At 46.2% G+C, this 20246-nt stretch overlaps 1 protein-coding gene across 7 annotated transcripts in view; it reads left to right on the plus strand.

Annotated features, from left to right (window-relative positions):
- The window catches only part of Cep57l1 (centrosomal protein 57 like 1), a 238983-nt gene that overhangs the window by 207876 nt on the left and 10861 nt on the right, over positions 1-20246 (plus strand). For 6 of the 7 annotated variants that reach the window (XM_063253988.1, XM_063253986.1, XM_063253987.1 and 3 more), the window contains 7 exons: positions 5073-5222; positions 5714-5767; positions 7817-7984; positions 8668-8820; positions 9358-9537; positions 10083-10235; positions 11730-19437. In XM_063253988.1, the coding sequence (XP_063110058.1) occupies positions 5073-5222; positions 5714-5767; positions 7817-7984; positions 8668-8820; positions 9358-9537; positions 10083-10235; positions 11730-12335 (1464 nt within the window). In that variant the 3' untranslated portion in view covers positions 12336-19437. Of the gene's footprint in view, positions 1-5072; positions 5223-5713; positions 5768-7816; positions 7985-8667; positions 8821-9357; positions 9538-10082; positions 10236-11729; positions 19438-20246 lie in introns of those variants that run through there. The other variant, XM_063253985.1, reaches the window with a different exon arrangement.

Genomic DNA, 20246 nt, shown 5'->3' on the forward strand with positions numbered 1-20246 from the left:
AGAAACATATGGGCATCAGAAAATACATGTAAGGGGCTGAGGCAAGAGGATCATTGCACGTTTGAGACCAGCCTGGGCTACAAAGTGAGCTCAAGACCAGCCTGGACTGCATAGCAAGACCCTGTGTTAAAGTCAAAAAGCGGGGGGGGGGGGGGCAGGTGTGGTGGCACATGCCTGTAGTCCCAGCACATGGGAGACTGAGGCAGGAGGACTGCCATTAGTTTGAGGCCAACCTGGGCTACATAGTGAGACCCTGTCTTGAAATAAGTAAATAAAATTTTAAAAAGTTTTAAAAAAATTAAAAATGCATGAACCTAGAGGACATTCTCCCAGACAGGAAATAACAAACACCCTTACAAACCCCCAGAGGGGTTAGGGGTGTGGCTCAGTGGCAGAGCTCTTGCCTTGCATGCACAAGACCAGGGGGGTTTGATCCCCAGAACCCACAAAAACAACAAAAAGAGAGTCCACTAGAGGAGCCAGGATCATAGAGAAACCAAGTAGAATGGTGGGCACCAGGGGCCGGGGGAAGAGAAGGCCAGGGAGGCACACAGTTTCAGTTTGGAGAGCTAGAGAGAGCTCTAGACGTGGATGGATAGTGGTGACGTGTACACCGTGTGAATATACTTGGACCTGTATGCTTGAAGGTGGTTAGAATGGCAAAATTTACGTGAGATGTGTACTGATGTTATATATGTAAAGTAAACAATTTGTGGCTCATGCTCTGCCCACCTTTCTCTGTGAGCTTCACCCACCCTTGAGATGAGCTGAGGGAAAGAAACGTGGCCATGAGCAGGAGGGTAAACTCTGTCAGTGAAGCGGAAGCTCAGCTAACCCTAACCCTAACCCTAAGGTTTGTGGGGGGCCACAGTGCGAGGGTCACCCACCCCACGTCAGCGCCTGGCAGGCTTCCAGCCTCTTCAGGTCACCTACAGTGACAAGGAAGGCACTGTCAAACTGTCCCCCGCCCAAGCACCGATTGCCTTAGCAGCGCCTACGGGGTGGCATTTGACCTCCCATCCATACCGCTGTCACGGACCCTCTTTCTCGAGCCACCACAGATCAGGGTACGGACCCCCAACAAGCAGCCTTTGGATGCCCGGGGAGCTCTTCTGCAAGCTGTCTCGAGAGCCCCTGCTTGTGTTTGGGAAGCCTGCCCATTCCAGCAGAGCTCTCTGGAAGCACAAAGCAAAAGCAGGTGCCTGCTCAGTGGTGGACAAGCCACTGACCTCCCTCGGATGGCTGGGCTCTGGGCCAGGACAGAGACTGGGAAAGAGGCAAGCGCTCCTGCCCACACAGGGCACCTCCGGGCCCTGCCCTGCATCGGACCAAGACGTCTGCATTTCCTTCTGGTTTTAGGGACACCCCTGCCCTCCTGTCACTCCTCTGTAAATTCAGGGTTGTTTGGATCACAAACAGTGACCTTGTCCCCGGTGTTCGGCTTGCATTCGTTTCTAGGAGTGTGCTGGGGTTGGGCGGCCACATCGCAGCTGCAGCCCTGCCCACACTTGCACTCAGACGTTCTGCTGCTCCATAATATCTGCTTTGTTTTTATTGCATTCATTGTACACTTTGGGCTTCTGAGGTCTTTAAACGTGTGGGCTGGTATCATCCGGTATTTCCCAGTTTTACCCTCAGTGTCGTGTTCACCGACACAGCGGATCCCACAGCACCCCAGAGCCCCTGCACGGCCCCCCAGGTGCCCCCGGCTGTGCAGGTTCTTGAACACAGTCTCTTGGTGGCTGTCCCGTCCCCCGGGCCGTCTCTCCCTGTTTGCCTGCTCAGATGTCCTGCTGAACGCAGGTACCTGCACCCTGCTGCTCTGACCGATCTGTCCTGAGCCCGTGTTGCCTTCCCATCTTGCTTTCTCTCTCAGTTTCAGAAAACCAGTCTTTCCTCATCAGTTCTAACATCTTGTCCGAGTCTTTTATCAAACACTCTGGCCTGAAGAGACTGACTTTTTCATAAATCGAGAGCCTTCATAGCCTATTTGTGGATTCCAGAATGCTTTTCATTTCTATGCCAAGGAAATCTCACTCAGTCAACAGGATTTATCAGTGTCCTCTTTTTAAAACTCTGGCCACTTTGTTAGAGATATAAAGGCAAAATGGAAAGGCCCTGCCCTCGAGAGCTACGGACAGGTGAACAGCAAGTCCAGAGGAGGACGCCCAGGGCACCGCCTGAGCTCACAGAAGGGACACACAGCCAGCTGGAATGAACAAGGCCTCCTGGAAGAGGTGGCGTTTGAAGCACACTTAGGAGTCAGCCAGAGAGAGAAAGGCCGAGGAAGAAGGACACAGTGCCCTGGGGAAGTACTCGGAGTTCAGAGTGGCAGCCTCGGTGCTCAGTGGCCTCGTGTGCAGCCCTTGGGCATCGTCTGTCGGTTTACCGAGTGAATGAGAAGCCCGGGGGCACTTTGTCAGCGGAACTCAAAACACCTCATGATGAGGAGTTCTAAGAGGAAGTGAACCGAAAGACCACAGTGTGCTCCCCGCATGGTGCAGCAACAGATTCCGCTGTGGCCGGCCTGGCGCCCAGCGTGCTCCACCCCAGATTGGCACTCGGGGAAAATACCTGGACAGTTTAGTGCTCTTTCCCTCTGGCACCACCCATCATGGCTCAGATCCAAATTCTGGTGATAGAATCAGCCCAGAGGGGCCGTGCTGCTGAAGGGGCTGACTCAGGCCCCTGCTGGCCCCAGGGAAAATGAGCAGAGGAGGCGCAGGCTGCATTTTGACAGAGCAGAGGTCACATTGACAGCAACCCAGGAAGGCAGGTGGGCTGGGGAGCAGCACTGAGAGCTCCCAGGTTGTGCCAGCAGAAGCCAGCGAGGCTAATTTCCAGCAATTTCTGATCCAGAGGCTCCCAGTGCTGTTTCTGGAAGGCCAGGTACACGGTTTGCAGGACAAAGTTCACCCAAGGGCAGGGCTGCTGGGAGCTACCCAGATGTCTCCCTCACCTGTCAGAGCCCACACCCTGCCTGCCCCAGGAAGAACACATTTCCTGTTCCCTGTCCCTCCCCAGGGGCTCTGCCAGTGCCTCTACTACCTCCCTGCCTTCAGACTCACTCCCTCAGGGCCACCCTTGAGCTGACCACTCAGCCGGACTCCTGGGACTTCAGCACAGACACCACTGAGAGACACAAGCAACACAGCTTCTGGAGGCACCCAAGGGAAGGCATACTGGCCGGTCCTGCCGATGTGGTGTCACACAGACTCACCACCAACAAGTCTCCCCCCTCGCTAAGCGAAGCACCATGTTGGCTAGGCGAGGATGGCAGAGGGCACTGTGATTCAAGTCTGCCATCTATTTCTGCAGTGCAGTAGTAGCACCAGCAGCATGAGGAGTGATTGCCCTATACCTGGGAGCAGGCACTGTGCCCAGGACAGCACAGGGTGAGTCACTGTGGCTGGCTCCAAGCACTGGCCCAGGTGAGGGCACTGGCCACTGTGATAGCTCGGACCCCAGAATAAAATCCAAGGAAGCAAGAAATTAAGAAATTTGGAGCAAAGGCTTTATTTTAGGCCAGGCCTGGCGACACAGCCTCCGGTAGGCAATATGGACGACTGCGCACCTAACAGCTAAAGGGCAGGGTTTTTATCTTGTGAAACCACAAACAGCTGCTAGTCTCACAATGCAAGGAGGGGGTGGGTTTGTGGCGCACTACAGAACAGGAACATGGCGATTACATTTCTTGGGAAGAGCAAGGTTCAGTAAGGGTTGGGCTAACAAGCAAGTTTAGATTAGGCAAACATCCTCTGGGGGAAGGCACATCCTGCAAACAAGCAAGTTACCCTACAAACAAGCAAGTTTAGATTAGGAAGACATCCTGTTCTCTTAGAGTTACCTTTGATCTTTTTCTTGCCTCTGAGGAGACTTATGAGGGTATTTTATATATAGGTTATAACAGCCACACCTGGAGAGACTCACAAGTGACCCTGTGACTTTGCTTAGCTTTGGGCTTTCATCAAAGTGGGTCAGTCACAGCTCTTTTTATGCTAAGCTCTTCAACCACGCAGGTGTCAGGGTCCAAGGGACAGAATCTAGAGTTCCCTTTGCTTTGTGTGTGTTGCTCATTTTTGTTTTCTGTTTGAGCTGAGATGTTGTTAGGTTGGCCTCAGACTTGGGGTGCTCCACCTTCTCCTGAGTGCTGGAATTACGGGTGTGTGCCACCATGCCCAGCTCGGTGTGGACAGCTAGTGATGGCTCCCCTGGCACTCACTCTCCAGTGGCTAAGTGGGGGCCAGAAGGGTGATAGGGAACTGAAGGGGCCTTTGAGTGGGCCTTGGAGAGTGAGCCGGGGAAGCTCAGCTCCTGCCCCCAGATGCCTGGCTGCTGCTCATTCAGTCTTATGGGAGCAAAGCCTTCCATCTGACTCCATGGCCCATCCTGACTGCATCCTGCTAAGCTGATGCAGTCAATGCCTTTCGTAAGCCCAACATGGTGCTGTGCACTTGTACTAAGCCAAGAGAATTAACTGAATGTCTGAGCCCAGCCTGGGCAACTTGGAAAAAACCTGTTTCAAAATGAAAAGAAAAAAAAAAGGCTAATGAAAGGTCTTAACATGAAGGCTCTGGGTTCGGTCCCCAGTAACATGCACACAGACACACACACCTTTTGATTGGTATACATCTTGTATTCTTATACATCCAAGGGCCCTCACAATACATAAAGAAGTGACACGGTAAACTCTGGGGACTGCTGTCCCCAGATGATCACACTTCTGAATAGAACTCAGCATCGTCTGTGAATCACAAGTGCAAACCTGGCCTTCCACATCATTCTGAAGGTCTGTCTTTCAAGATCAGAGAATTAAACATTACATTTTAATAGTCCGTGATTTGACTTAGAACCTTTCAATATTTAGACAGACAGGCCAGCCTCTATTTATCCTCTTGGAGCTGGCCCTGTGCATGCTCAGAGCAAGGGCTCATGGGTCCAGAGCCAATGTTTCGGTGCAGAGGGGAACAAAAGGCATCTGTGAGCCAAGGCCACGTGAGCCCTGAGCCCTGGTGTGGAGAGGCTGCCTGGATGCCTGCCAGAGCTGCTGCAGATGGTGCCCTGCTTTCCAGGTCACGCTCAGGAAAGAGCACCTGGAGGCCTGCCTGCTCTCCCTGGGATGTGATGTGATGGCACGAGAGCGCAGCAGCTTTGAGACCTACTCCATGTGTTACGAGCACATACTGCAGCACGCAAGGCAGAGGCTGCACCAGAGAGAGCAGGTGGGTGCCCAGGGAGCCCGCGGTGAGCAGAGGGAGCCCAAGATCCCTCAGGGGAGGAAATGAAACTGCAGCATGGGGTGGGCGCCAGGTGGGGGGTGCTTGGGCCTGAGCTGAGGGGGAATGGTCCTGTCCAGATGTCTCTCTTCAGTGGCCTGTTTTCTTGGTCTCTGGTATCCTTAGCTGCAGTCACGATGGCCCCGGCAACACAGTGTTCTGTGCTTTGGCGGTGTCCACAGGGAAAGGAGAGGTGATCCTCGGGGAAGCTGCATCCCTGAGCTTTCCTCCCTCATGAAACCAAAGCACTGTGTGCTCTTCCTGCTGTAAATAGAAATAATTAAGGAAATTCTCTGGCATGGGCCAGTTGCACTGATGAGAGGGTCTCCAACGGATGGATGGACTTGGGGAATGTCAGCAGGGGTCAGGAGGGTTGCACCCAGTTGGCTGCAGGACTAAACATCTGAGCGTGGCTGTCATTGGTTTTCCCTTCTCAGGAATTAGATGTGCTGCAGAGAAGTCAGGTTCCACCGGAAGACCACGCTGGGCAGGTAGGTGAGCTCCTGAGAGGTCCTCTTCTGCCCCCTCACATCCACATCTCAGCGCTGGCCAGGTTGGGACTTCAGAGGGTCATTTGCTTGAGTCATCTGTCCAGGAAGTCCTGTCCAGGAAGTTCATGCAGAAACACCCAAGGAGTATGTTTTCACTCTCTGTAAGCAGTCCTCCTTAGGAGCCTCTTTCCCTTTAGTAGGGAAAAGTTGTTTTCAAACTTTTATATTGGGGCGGGCGGGGTGTGTTTCTGTTGTTGGAGGATGCTGTTTGCATTCTTCTGAGGCCAGTTAATGTTTATTCCAAATGTAAAGAGGTGTTAGGTGAAGGTGTCAAAGGACGGCTCTTGTGGAGATAAAGGTCAAGAGGATGGAGTATTTCCTCCGGCTGAATGGTGCTTAGGTTGCAGTTCCTCTGGGGTGAAGGATTCCGTGACCACGCACTGTGAGCGCGCTGGGTATCTGGCTCTGACCTGAGGCCTTTGAGGCAACCTGAGATTCCTCTGTCCACTTTTTGTTTTTTTGGTGCTGGGAACAGGCTCAGGACCTTGTGCTTGCCAGGCAGGCGCTGTGCCACTGAGCTGTACCCCCGACCTCTTCTGCCATGTTTGCACAGCAAGATAGTTCTCTTCTTCCTTAGGTTCAAGTAGAAGTGAAATTTCTTTTCTTTCTTCCTCTTTCTCCTCCTCCCCTTTCTTCTTTTTTTGAGACAATCTCACTGCCCAGTACAGGATGGCTTTTTTTTTGTTTTTAGAGAAAAGGCAAAGCAGAAAAAAAGGGGAGAAATGATACAGAATTTCAAACAAAAAGTAAGAAATCACTAGTTGATAAATTGTACATTGTCATCTTAGAAGTAATTGCTCAAGTCACAAAATCAAAGCATAAAAAGTGGACAATCAAACAATGGCAGTACAGACCATGCTGTTTGATGAACTAACAAAAACTTAGTAATATGGTTATCTTTCTTGCATACTTATACATACAGTTATATTCTTTAGAGAACTTCCCTTTCATTACTATATAAAATAATAATAATAATCTGAAAGTAATAAGATCTAAAATGTATAACAGATATTGAGATAATGACAGGCTGGCTTTGAACTCACTTTGTAACCCAGTGTGGCCTCAAACTCTCAGAGACCCTCCGCCTCAGCCTCCCCAGGGCTGGGATTACAGGCATGTGCCATCACGCCTGGAAAAAAGTGTGATTTCTATACCAATCTATGAGGAACTATTTCTCCCCTAGCAGTTTGGGTTGTTTGTGTGTATTTCCGCTGCTAGTGATAGAGATGAAAAATATGTAACCCTCAACCTACTGGAGGTCAGATATACCAAGTTTGTGTTCCCTGAAGTCAAAGAATGAATTCTAAGGATCAGCAAAGGTTAAGAGTAGGAAAATTTATTGGGGAAAAGGAAGAGCTCCTGCGAGACAAAAGAAATTCCAAATGGGTTGCCAGCGAACCCACTTCATTGAGAAAGTTTTGTAGAGCAAAGTCGTAAGAGGTGAGTATCATGTGGGTCAAATTATAAGCAACCAATAAGATTATAATGTAGCCAATAAGATTATAATTTAGCTAATATTGATCCAGTAATAGCAGGGGCGTATGGATGACATCATTAGCCTTAGTTGATAATCTCTACTTTTAGTCTTGTCTTTGGTTTTAAAGAGACTTTTTTGTAATTGTGTTTTGTCCCCTGAGGGGGCAGTTTTGGACCAGGAATCAAACTGGGGACCTGATACAGGCCAGGCAGGAGCTGTGTCACTGAGTTCTGTCCCCAGCCCCTTGTCTTTGGTTTAGTTGTCTTTTAGTCTGATTGATTCCCAGTGGAAGAGGATGGCCCACCCCTAATGAGACAATGGTTTATTTACGTGGGAAATCTAAAAGGGTGGCACCAATAAATCTCAACTTCTAGTTCGTAAATCCCTTAGGGAAGTATGTAAAATTCTCTGCACAAGCACCTCCAGCCACAGTTCCAATCTCTGCCCTGGGAGGGCCCAGCGCTGGCCGCTGCCTGTGATGTCTCCCCTAACTCAGCCGTGTGTCATCCTAGGTTGCAGAGCTCAGTCACGATCTGATCATGGAACTCACAGGCCTGAGAGCTCAGCTCACGGATTTAGAAGAGGAAAACATGAACCTCAAAAAGCAGACTAGAAAAGAAGTCCAAGAAGAATACGAAGCGTTAGTCCAAGCTTTGTTTGTGACCTCTTTGAACATAAAAGTAAGTGTCCTGTGGCTGTCACAGATCGGCAGGGACTGTTTCTAGTTTGCAGATGGCTGCCTTTCTGGGTGTCCTCACAAGACGGAGAGCAAAAAAAGGGTGGGGTCTATAACCCTCTTGTCAAGCCACAGGCTTATCAGAATAGGGCCCTGCCTGTGGCCTTATCTCAACTTTAACTACTTCCTTATGACCTTATCTCTTCTGGTAGTGGTGAAGGTTTCAGCCGGGAATGTTTCCCGGTGAGGTTTCTGCTGGGCCTTACAGTGGAAGGCAAGCTGCTGACCTCCTCCTCCACTTGTCCGTGGTTAACAGAGTTCCTGTGTCTTCTGTGGTCAGACTCTGCTCTGAGCTAACCTGGCAGCGAAATCCTCAGCTCAGCTTTCTGTGCCACCCTCCGGGGAGATCTGCTCAGGGGTTCTCTGCCTGCACCCCCTCGCCATTCTGCCCACCGCACACCTGGCTCATCGCCTTGGCAGAGCACGTGCAGGGCCGAGCAGCGGTGCCCTGGAGGTGACGCCAGTGCTCAGGGACCCCGAGTGTGACTCCGTGTACTGCACGTCAGGGAAATTGTGGGGCAGGGATCCTCTAGTGTGAAACCGCTCCCCAAAGTTACATTTTAGAGGGCGGGATAGCTCGTTCTTCACTGCCTTCCTGCTGCCTTGACCTGAGCCTGCCACTTCCAGGAGAAGCTGGATGAGAATCAGCTTACCTTGATGCAGCACGTGCGTGAGCTCATCGGTGAAGTCAGAACAGAAGGGATTGCCAGGATGGAAAAGCTAAAGGAAAAATGGGGTTCGGCCAGACCCGACAGAGGACCAAAAGAAAACCCAGCCGAAGTATGTGATTTTTTTTTTTTTTGGTTTTTTTTGAGGCAGAGTTTCACTAAATGGCTTAGGCTGGCCTTGAACTCACTTTGTAACGCACACTTGTCTCAAACTCATGGTAATCCTCCTGCCTCAGCCTCCCAAGTGCTGGAATTATAGATGTGCACCACCATGCCTGGATTAAAAAGTATGTGATTTTATTAAGAGTTTCATCCCAGTATTTACCCAATTATTCACTGTTAACACCCCAGTCTGGTTCCCCTTGAGAATACAATGCACTGGGAGAAAGGCACAGTGGCTCATGCCTCTGATCCCAGCTACTTGGGAAGCTGAGGCAGGAGGATCACAAAATCAAAGCCAGCCTGGACTACAGAGAAACCCTGTCAAAAAGTAAAACAGAGGCTGGGGATGTAGTATTTGCTCAACACGCATGGGGCCCTACATTCAACCCCCAGCACTGCAAAATAAATAAATAGGCACTGGATTCACAACAGTGCGTCCTCTTCCGGAAGGCCAGTTTCTGATGCTGAGCTTCATCCCCTTCCTCAGGGACAAGTGTTGGAGGGAGTCTTTTCTGCAAGTGAGCCTGGCTGGCAGGAGCAGCTGCAGGCCTTGGAGCAGGAGAACAGCCAGCTGGACGCTCTGCTGTGCAAAGTGAGGAGCCTGGAACGCTGGCGGCTGGCTGTGCTGCGGGCCCGCTTCCGGGGCCAGCTGAGCAGGGCAGAGAAGGTGAGTGCACACGGGACGCCGGCGGCCCCGGACGGAGTGCTCCTGGTGCAGCCATGGCAAAGGCTGGCGGGTTTTCCTGGGAAGGAGCACCATCAGAGCCTAGGTAGCAACAGGATAGAAACCCAAGCAACTGCCAGGGAGAACAGAGCTCTCAGAGAATGGAGCACACGGGAAATGAAATGGTAGAAGAGGGATTTGCATCCAGGACTCCAGGTTGCTTTGCCCAAATACCGCCCGTCTTTGGGTTTCATGGGTGATAATCCGAGGAAAATGAAATCACAAAATAATACGAGGAGGTTCTGCTTCAAGACAAATAGAAACCCAAATATACACTGATGGAGGTTTGCGAATTTCTATTTACCATTTATGAGAATCTTTACCCTGAACCACTGTGCCTTTGATCATTAAAAATCACAAAAGTGGTGACCAACAAGAGATCCGTCCTACCTGGAGTTTTAAAGGAGGACCGAGGATGAAGTGCTTCAGATACTGACCGTGAAACTAACTATGGAAAGGACACTTACCTCCTCCCGTACTATTTACAGGAATCTATTCAAAGTAAGAAAGAATGTTCCCGCATCAAGCTCATGGCCGAACAAGAAGCGAGTCTGTTCCGTCAGCAGCTGCTGGCTCTCCGGCAGGCGCTGGCCAGGGCTCGGGCTGACAATGAGAGGCTGTGGCGACAGCTCAATAAGCAGGTACCTCGGCCTCAAGACCTCCTCCTCCTCCTCACCCTCCTCCCCCCCTCCTCCTCCCCCTCCTCCCTCCCTCCTCCCCCTCCTTCTCCCCCCTCCTCCCCCTCCTCCTCCTCCCCCTCCCTCTCCCCCTCCTCCTCCTCCTCCCTGTCTCTGGACACAGTCTGCAAAGCCAAGCATGGCCACAGTGCAGCACCGTGACTGTCAGAACGGCCACCAGGGCTGCAAGGGGGAAGCTAGGTGGATGACACACCTTGGCCTCCCCCCAACTCCAGCCCAGAAACCAAGCCTGTGCCCAGGAGGCTTTTATGCTTGCTTGTTTTTGGCTATGATGCAAGGGTATTACTCATCAGGATCAAAGTGTACCTCAGGACCAAGGTCTCGTGAGTACGGCTCCTCCAAGCACTCTCCACAGCAGGGAGTGTGTCCAGCCTGCGGTGTCCGCCCAGACAGAGGGTCTCTGGTCCTTGCCAGTGAGCTACACTGTCTTGATTTCAGAAGGGAGGCAAGCAGGCCTACGATAAAGGGCTCTCGGCTTTTCAGAATCATGCCAAGCCCCTGCTGTGAGTGAAGCCAGAGACTTCAGGTGTAGACCCCTTTAGTTCATGAAAAATGCTCTGAAATACGCCTGAATGCGTTCAAGTAAGTCAGCACCCCACAACTGTCCCAGCTTACAGTCAGAACAGCTAAGTTTAAATATCAGACCAGGAAAGTGGGGCATATTGAGAGCGTGCAATGTAATTTGTGCTTTTTTGCACCCTAATTCTCCGATGAGTACCTGGAGATGTGAGTTGGTCATATAAAGTACTGGCACCATACAAATATGACAATCATTGTTAAGATTATGACTAAGAATTGACCTCTTTGTATTCTTGGAGTGCTACTGATTTTAAAAACTTTGGGATAGAACCAAATTATTACTACTTTTTATCCTCCAGAATCTGGCTTCCGCAAAGCTATTTTGCAAGTCAAAACAGCCAGAGTCAGAATTCTCTAATTCATTGCTTTATGGTCTGTGTTAACCCACGACAATGCAAACTATCTGATAAATGTGATTATTTGGTTAATAAGCTACGTATCACACACATGTTCATCAAATGTTGGTGTTAAAAGTTCAATTTACCAGGCGTGATGGCACATGCCTGTAATCCCAGCACACAGGAAGCTGAGGCAGGAGGATCTTTGTGTGTTGGAGGCCAGCCTGGTCCACACAAGCGAGTTCAAGGCCAGCCTGCACTACATAGCAAGGCCCTGTCTTGTAAATAAATGTCCAGATAGGGGCTGGGGATTTAGCTCAGTGGCATAAGCATCTGCCTGGCAAGTGCGAGGTCCTGAGTTCGATCCCCAGTACCACCAAAAAAAAAAAACCTTCAAACAAATAAATGTCCAGATAGCATCATCACTTGCTGGGGTAGCCAAGCTGTCTCCTCCACGGAGACCTGCCGCTGTCAGGAAGAAACCGTTCCCTCTGTTTCCCTGTGGCCCTTTCCTCCACAGGCTCAGCTGCTGAAGGAGTCAGAGCACAGGGCGAGCCAGGAGGCCCTCGCCCGGCAGCAGCTAGACAGCATGAAAACATCCAGCATGGAGAAGCTCCAGGAAGATGCGCGGCGGAAGGAACAGCAACTCCAGCTCCTGACTGAAGAGGCCGAGAGGGCCTCGAAGCTGGGCCGGCTACAGCGGAGGAGGCTGGAGAGGGAGCTCCTCCAGGTGCGCCCGCTCTGCACCCTTTCCGTGCCCGCCCACCTGCCCTGGCCATCGCAGCCTCCCCGGCCTCCTAGCACACAGGAAAACGCTCTGCTCTGCTCCCCTCCCCTCCCCTCCCCTCCCCTCCCCTCCCCTCCCCTCTCTCTCTCTCATTGGTATATTGTGGAACTGTGTAATGATAGAATTCATCACAGGGAATTTGTACCTGCATGTGGTGTAACTTGCTGCTGCTTTTTTCCCCCCTTGATAAATGGTAAAAACCATTCCCTTCTGCTCCATTCAACCCCTCTTGCCCTCCTTATTTACAAAAGCTGTATTTCTATTTTTCTTTCTATTCTTTTTTCTTGTCCCTTCTTTCCTTTCCCCCCTTCCCCTTCTCTTGTTTCCCTGCTCATTTGAACATTTTCTTCCCATTTCCCAGTATCTATTACACATTTTGGTACTTATTTACACTTTAGGTTTCTCATACCAGAGAAACAATGTGATATTTAAACACGTGTGTCCTGTTTATTTCACTTAACAGTATGACCTCAGGGTGTACCCATTTATCTGGAAATGTCTCAAGCTTATCCTTCTTTATGGCTTAGTGGTATTCCATTGCAGACAAAAACATGGCATTTTCTTTATCCATTTATCAGTTGATGGGCATTTGGGCTGTTTCCACAGCTAAGCTATTACAAACTGTGGTGCTATAAACATTGGTGTGCACATATCACTGTGATATGATGCTTTTAATTCTTCTGGGGAGATATTAAGAAGGAAAATAACTGGGTCCTAGCTTTTTTTAGAAATCTCCACACTGATTTCCACAGTGGTTGCACCAGTTTGCATTCCCACCAATGGTGGAAAAGGGTTCCTTTCTCCCAGCACTTCTCAAACATTTGTTATTGGTTGATTTCTTGATAATAGCCACTGTTTCTGGGGTGAGATAGAGTCTCAGTATTGTTTTAATTAGCATGTCTCAAATGACCAGTGATTTTGAATATATTTTTATATTTATTTGCTGTATGCATTTCTCCATATGAGAAATGGGTATTTTTCTCAGATGCCCATTTTTGGATTAGGTCTTTAACTTTGGGAGGGAGTTCTTTGGAAATTCTAGATAGTAATCCTTTGTCTGAGGAACAGCTGGCAAACATTATTTCCCACACTGTGGGTTGTTTCTTCAGTCTGTTGATGGTTTCTCTTGCTGTGCAAAAGCTTTTTAATGAGATGAGATCCCATTGTTGATTCTTTGTGACGGTTCCTTTGAGACTGGAGCTTTGTTCATCCAGGCTGCCTACACCAGTGTCTTCAAGAGCTCTACCTATTCTGCCTGCCAGCAGACTTAATGCTGCTTTCATATTTACATGTTTGATCCATTTCAGTATTAGTTTAGTGCCTGGTGAAAGATACGGGTCTAATTGTAATCTTCGGCAATGTGGAAAGCCAGTTTTTGCAGCTCCATCTATTAAAGAGGTTACCTTCTAGTGAATGTGTTTGGTACCTTTATCAAAGAGAAGGTGGCTAAGAATGTCTGGAGTTGTTTCTGCACCTTTTAATCTGCTCCACTGATCCTCAGGTCTGTTTTTCCCCAGTACCATGCTGTTTTTTTTTTTTTTTTTTTTTTTTTTTTGTCTTTTTCATTTTTATCGGTACCAGGGATCGAACTCACGACCGCCTGCTTGCAAGGCAGGTGCTTATGCCGCTGAGCTAAACCCCCAGCCCCTACCATGCTGTTTTTAATCATAGTAGCTTTGTAGTATAATTTCAAGTCTGGGATTGTGATGCGCCCTGTCTTGTCTTTGTTGCCCAGGATTGCCGTTGCTATTCTAGGTCTCTTCTGGTTTCAATGAATTTTAGGATTGTTTTCTCTAATTCTGGGTGATATGCTGTTAGAATTTTGATCAGAAGTACATTAAGTAATCCTCAGATGAAGAAATACAAATGGCAAATAAATATACGAAAATATGTTCAGCATTACTGGTCATTCCAGAAATGCAAATTAAAACACCACCAAGATACTGTCTCAGTCCAGAAAGAATATCAGGCTCTAACATCAAGAAATCAATGAATAAGAAATGCTGCAGGGGCTGTGGGGGAAAAGGAAGCCTTCCACATTGCTGGTAGGAGGCAGACTGATAAAAGCACTGTGCAATCAGTGTGGAAAATCAAAAGACTAGGATTAGAGATTCCATTCAACCCAGCTATCCCCCTTCTGGGTATTTCCCAGAAGAATTGAAAATATCATGCCATATTGTATCCAAATAATGAATTCTGTAATCCAAGTACTATAATCCCTTTTCTACCCTTCCTCACAATCCACAAAGTTATATTTGTAATCCTATCGAAACATTATTGGAATCCCGATGGTTAATTCCAATCTGCCACCTCCCACACAACCCATAGTTTGAGTAAAGACGTCAAGACATATTCACAGTGAGGGCAGCCAAGGGGTTCTAAGCCTGATCCAAGTGAGGATGTGCGGACAGAGGCCTGATCTCGGGCCTCTCCCGGAATTTATCACCTTGTGAAGAAGGGGGTCCAAGGGTGAGTGGCAGTGAGGACGGCGGGAACTACGTGGGTAACTGCGGTTGGCTGGCCAGGTGCGGAGAGAAGCATCTCTGCAAAATGCAGACAGCATGATCCACAGAAGGATTAGTCTGCATAATTCAATTAAGGTAGCGTTTCAATTGTATTAGGAGGCTGTTTCTTCAGTTTCTGATGTGTAAACGTTTGTGCCCTGGGAGTCGTAACCTCTCCCTTGAGGCTCCTACCCAGTTGACATTCCTGGAGCTGACTGGCTCTGCCGTCCTGCTGCACTTCGATCTTTTACAGAGTGCAATGGGAGGAAACAGGAAACTGTCAGTTGGTGTAAAAGATTACACACTAGTACCATAGCTGGCCTTATCTGCATCACTTAGAGCCTGCTGAAGGGAGAAGGGAACAGCGTAGCCCACTCTGTACCTAACAGGATAAGGAAAGAAGGCTGATATTGCAGCAGTTGTTCTGGGTGCAAAGGGAGTCACTCAGATTGTCTCCTACAATACCACAGCGACATACGTGCACTCATGTTTATGGTTGCACAATTTGTAACAGCATTTGAAACAACCCAAATGCCCATCAACCACGGGATGGATAAAAAAGATGTGGTATTTCTATACAATGGAGTATCACTCATCTATAAAAGATAAACCTGAGGCCTTTATAGCTAAATGGATGCAACTAGAGACCACACTCCTAAGTGAAATAAAATGGACTCACATGTGTAAACACAGTATTGTCTCACTAGTGTAAGAAACTGAAGAAGACCCAAAAGTCACAATAGATACAGTGGAAGGGAAAGAAACTGCTCAAGGGAAATCACCGTTTGATCAATTTCGCATCCCTGTCTCTGGTAACCTGAGCAACTATTTTGAAGATAACAACACATAATACAATATCTACTGTTAAACTCCTACCGTCTTATTTTGATATCCTGTATCACTATTTTCTTGTTGTCATCGTTTGGCCTTTGTTGGTTTTATTCGTTTGTTTGTTTGTCGTTTGATTGGTTGCTTTCTAAATTTTCTGTGCTTTTTTTTTCTCTTTAAAATAAAAAAGAAGCGCATTAAGTCTGTATAACAATTTTGCATGGTTCTTCCTACCCAAGAACAAGGGATACCTTTCTATTTTCTGATACTCTCTTCAATCTCCTTTTCCAGAGTACTATAGTTTTCAATGTAGAGGTCTTGTACTTTCTTAATTAGGTTGACTCCTGAGTATCTCAATTTTTTGGATGCTGGTGTGAAAGGTGTTGGTTACCTAATTTCTCTCTCAGTGAGTTTGTTATTTGTATATAGAAAAGATATTGATTTTTGAGTGTTGACTTTGTATCTAGCCATGCTACTGAATTTGGTAATTAAATCTAGAAGTCTTTTGGTGGAGTTTTTGGGGTGTTCTGTATGGAGTATCATGTCATCTACAAATAATGATTATTTAACTTCTTTCCAACCTTTATTCCTTTTATTTCTCTTTTCATTATAATTGTTCTGGCTAATATAATTTATATTTTCAGAACTATATTAAATAAGAGTGGAGATACTGGACATCTTTGTCTTGTTCCTGATTTTAGAGTGAAAGCTTTCAGCTTTTGTCCATTTAGTATGATGTTGGCTGTTGGTTTTCTTAGATGGCTTTTATCAGATGAGATAAAGACCTTCTGTTCCAGTCTTCTGGAGGGTTTTTATCATGAACCGGTATTGTACTTTGCCTTTGTCAAACTTTATCAAATGCTTGATTTTGTCAAATGCTTTTTCTGCCTCTCTTGAGATGATCATATGGTTTTGATTCTTGGCTCTTTACTATGGTGTATTCTGTTAACTGACTTACGTATGTTGAACCATCCCTGCATCCTTGGGATGAATCCTACTTGGTCATGGTGTATAATCTTCTGGGTGATTTGCTCCATTGTTTCCATTATCTTTTTGAGAGGTTTTTTGTTTTTTGGTATATGGAATCAAACTCACAACTTTGTGATTACCAGGCAGGTGCTTATGCCACTGAGCTATTGAGAGGATTTTTGCATCTATGCTCAGTTTAGAGATCGGCCTACAGTTCTATTTTTTGGTTGGATCTCTGTGGCTTTGATATCAGGCTGATGCTTGCTTCCAGGAATCAATTTGGGAGGACTAGCTTCCCTTTCAATTTCATTAGCGTTTGAGATGTAGGACCATTACGTATTCTCTAAATGTCTTTTTTTTAAAATAAAATAAAACAAAACAAAACAGAACAGAATAAAGCAGACCAGAACAAAACAATGCAAGCAATACAGGATTTCAAAACATCAGGAAATCAGTAGTGGCTACCACAATGTCTCCTGTTTTCTCCATCTAAATGTCTTTTAGAACTCAGCAATTGTTTGGTTAGGGCCTGGGCTTTTCTTTGTTGATAGGTTCTTAATTACATCTTTGATTTTTTTTTTTTACTGATATTGGTTTATTTAGAATTTTTGTATCTTTTTGATTCAGCTTTGTTAATTCATTTGTACTAGGAATCTGTCATTTCTTCTGCCTTTTCTGTCTTATTAGAATAAAAATTCTCAAATGAAAAAGACAAAAAAAAAGAATAAAAATTCTCAGAGTAGGTATTGATGATCTTCTGGGTTTCTGCAGGGTCTGTTTTAATTTCTTCTTCTTCATTCCTAATTGCATGGATTTGGGTCTTTTCTTTTCTTTTTTGATAAGGTTGTCTAAGTAATCACCAATTTTATTTAATCTTTCAAAGAACCAGCTCTGCAATTGACAGATTCTTTGTATGGTTTTCTTAGTCTCCATTACATTAATTTCTAGTCTGATCTTTATAATTTTCTTCCTCATGTGAGCTGTAGTGGACTGAAAACTGATGGTTAACTTAAACCACAGTTGAACTGAATCAGTGTGGTGAGGACTGTTGCCAGCATAAAAGGGAGACGTGAAGAAGAGAAGAGCAGCACTGCAGGTTCTCCTAAGCACTGTTGTTGTTTGGAGCTGTTGGTTCTTTTGGAGAAGCTGATCACGCTGGCTTTCCTGATGTGAACTCGGCTGTTCCCATCATTGGAGAAGCTTGGGACCTCGTTATCACTGAGGATGACTTGATACTTTTGGGGGAAGATCTGGTCCTTACCTTGTGCATCACTTCCTGTCTCCAATGGTGGAATAGGTCCTTTATGACACTGTCATAGACTTTCTAGCTTCCGCCATGACCTTTGGGCCTTTCCAGTGCAGATCCATGGAACACACTTGCATGAGACATTGTTGCAGGCTGTAGGCCGCCAGTTGGACTTGTCAGGATCATTTGTCATGGACTCTGAGTCTTCAGCTGGCCTTGTGTAGCACATCGACATTCATGCCCTTAGCTGGATTCTTTGGGTCTCTAGTGTGTGGACAGATTTCCTGGATTTTTTTATATTTGACTCTTTGGGTAACGATTACAAAATAGTACTATAAATTATGTGTCCTATATTAAATTGTTTTCCTTGCAAACTCTGACTACAACAATCTTGTCTCTTTCCAGAATGTCCTTCAGAACATTTTGGAGTGCTGATTTGGTGGTCATGAATTTCTTGAGGTGTTTTTTTGTCATGGAGGTATCGTATTTCTCCATCAATTTTGAAAGTTAGTTTTACAGGGTATATCAATCTAGGTTGGAAAGGTGTTTGGTTTTATTTTGTTTTATGGCTTGAAATACTTCCCTCTAAGCTCTTCTTGATTTGAGGATTTATGTTGAGAAGCCTGCTGTAATTCTGATGGGCTTTCCTTTATATATGATTTGTTTCTTTTATCTAATAGCTTTTTTTTGCTAGCAGGAATCAAACTCACGACTGCGTGCTTACAAGGCAGACGCTTATGCTGCTGAGCTAAATCCCCAGCCTCTCTAACAGCTTTTAATATTATGTTGTCTTGAATTTCTGGAATGTTGACTATTGTATGCCTTGGTGTAGTTTTTTTGGTCATGGATAGTGAAGTTCTGTATGCCTTGCTTATCTGGTGCCAAATACTTTTTCCATTCCTGGGATGTTTTCTGGCGTTATTTTGTGAATAGGTTATGTTGTTTGTGCTGTCTCCTGCTTTTTCATTGACTCTGATTAATCTGATGTTATTCTTATTTGCATCATCTAGCAGCTGCTGGATTCATTTTTTATGGTCCCTTGCTATTTTAAGAAGCCTTCCTTTGCATGACCACTAACTGCAATCCTGTATTCTATAGCTGATATTGTCCTCACACTGAGTCATTCTACTAGGGATGTGCTCAGTAGAATTTTTAATCTTCTGTATATCTGTTTGAATCTGTTTCATGTGTTCCATTTTTTTTCCTGTTTAGCATTCATTGTTTCCGTCATTTTCCTAGCCTCCTTTATTTTTTAAAAATCTGCTCTCGAGTCACAAACCATGACTTTCATTATGGTCACCATTTCTGTAGTTATCCCAGAGATTATTTCTGATTTGATTTTTGTCTTGAGCCTCATTTATCTGCCTCATCACCTCCACCTTTCCCACTTTGGAAAGTCCAAGTGGGTGGCTTTCCAATTGTTTCATCTCAGCACCACCCGGGTTTGCCATGGTGAGCTGGAAGTCTGGGGTTGTATCTTGCTTAACTGTCTTTCCATTTTCTCTTTAATATTTTTAGTTTAATTCCCAGGTTTATGCTTATAAATTGCTTATGGCAGGTAGCTTTATTACTAGTATTTAGAATCCTTCAGAAATGACTACTCAGAGATGTTTTCCATGTGTAGTTGATTTTTGGGTTTTGACTGTTGCAATACTCTATGTCTGATGTTTATTGGGAATGAGGAGTTGTTGCCTATTGGCCTGGCCCCTGGTTCTGTGCACTGGCCTACCATGTTGTTTATTACCCTTAGGTGATCTCAGTTTTGGCACACCAGGAAGAATGACTAATTGTATAATTATGTCACCTTAGCTAAAGTAGCACAATCAATAACAATAGCATCAAACACAGTACAGAAAATGGCAAACAGTGGTAAACATTAATTTGCCACCTTTAACTATGTGAACTGTATTTGTGATTATATAACAAAATCTAAAACAAATCAAAATTATATGCAGTAAATATGCCCTCAAGCCGGGGATTTAGCTCAGTGGCATAAGTACCTGCCTTGCAAGCACACAGTCGCGAGTTCGATCCCTGGTACCAAAAAAAAATTTAAATTAAAAAATAAAAATATGCCCTCAATATGGTGATTTTAACCTCAAGGGAGAAAACTTAGAAGTGCTGATGGGGAAAAATAGAGAAATAGAAGAGGAAGCAAATAGAAGTAATGCTAGAGGACAAAGAAAGTTACACAAACTTTGGGAAATGATGAAGAAGACAGGAAGGAAAAAAGAAGGTAAAAATAAAAACAAGGTGTCTTGTTTACATTTCTCTTGTTGCTGAGACAAAATACCTGACACCCAAAATGAAGGAAGGAAAGGTTTATTTAGCTCACAGTTTGTGGGGGTTTCAGTCCATACTCAGCTGACTCCAAGTCAGGGGGATGCGGCTGAGGAGCAATACACGGCAGCTGCAGGAAACACCAGAAGCAACAAGAGCAAAAGGGGAAAAGGGGGAAAGCATGTCTCCTTCCCTCCCTCACACTGTATGCAGGCTACCTACCCCTGGGTGGTGCAGCACGCACACTGCCAGTCCCAGCATCAGACAAAGAACCAATCACAAATGCTAGACTCAGCCGCCTTCGAAAGGTCCACCCTCATGACTGCATGAGGCTTTGGGGGACATTTAGACACAAACCATAACACAAGAACAGAACAAAACAACAAGGAAACTAGAAACAGTGTTCACATTCACATAAAAGCA

This window comes from Cavia porcellus, unplaced genomic scaffold (genome assembly GCF_034190915.1).
Source record: "Cavia porcellus strain 051 isolate PalLab524CR breed Dunkin Hartley unplaced genomic scaffold, mCavPor4.1 scaffold_7, whole genome shotgun sequence".
Lineage (NCBI taxonomy): Eukaryota > Metazoa > Chordata > Mammalia > Rodentia > Caviidae > Cavia > Cavia porcellus.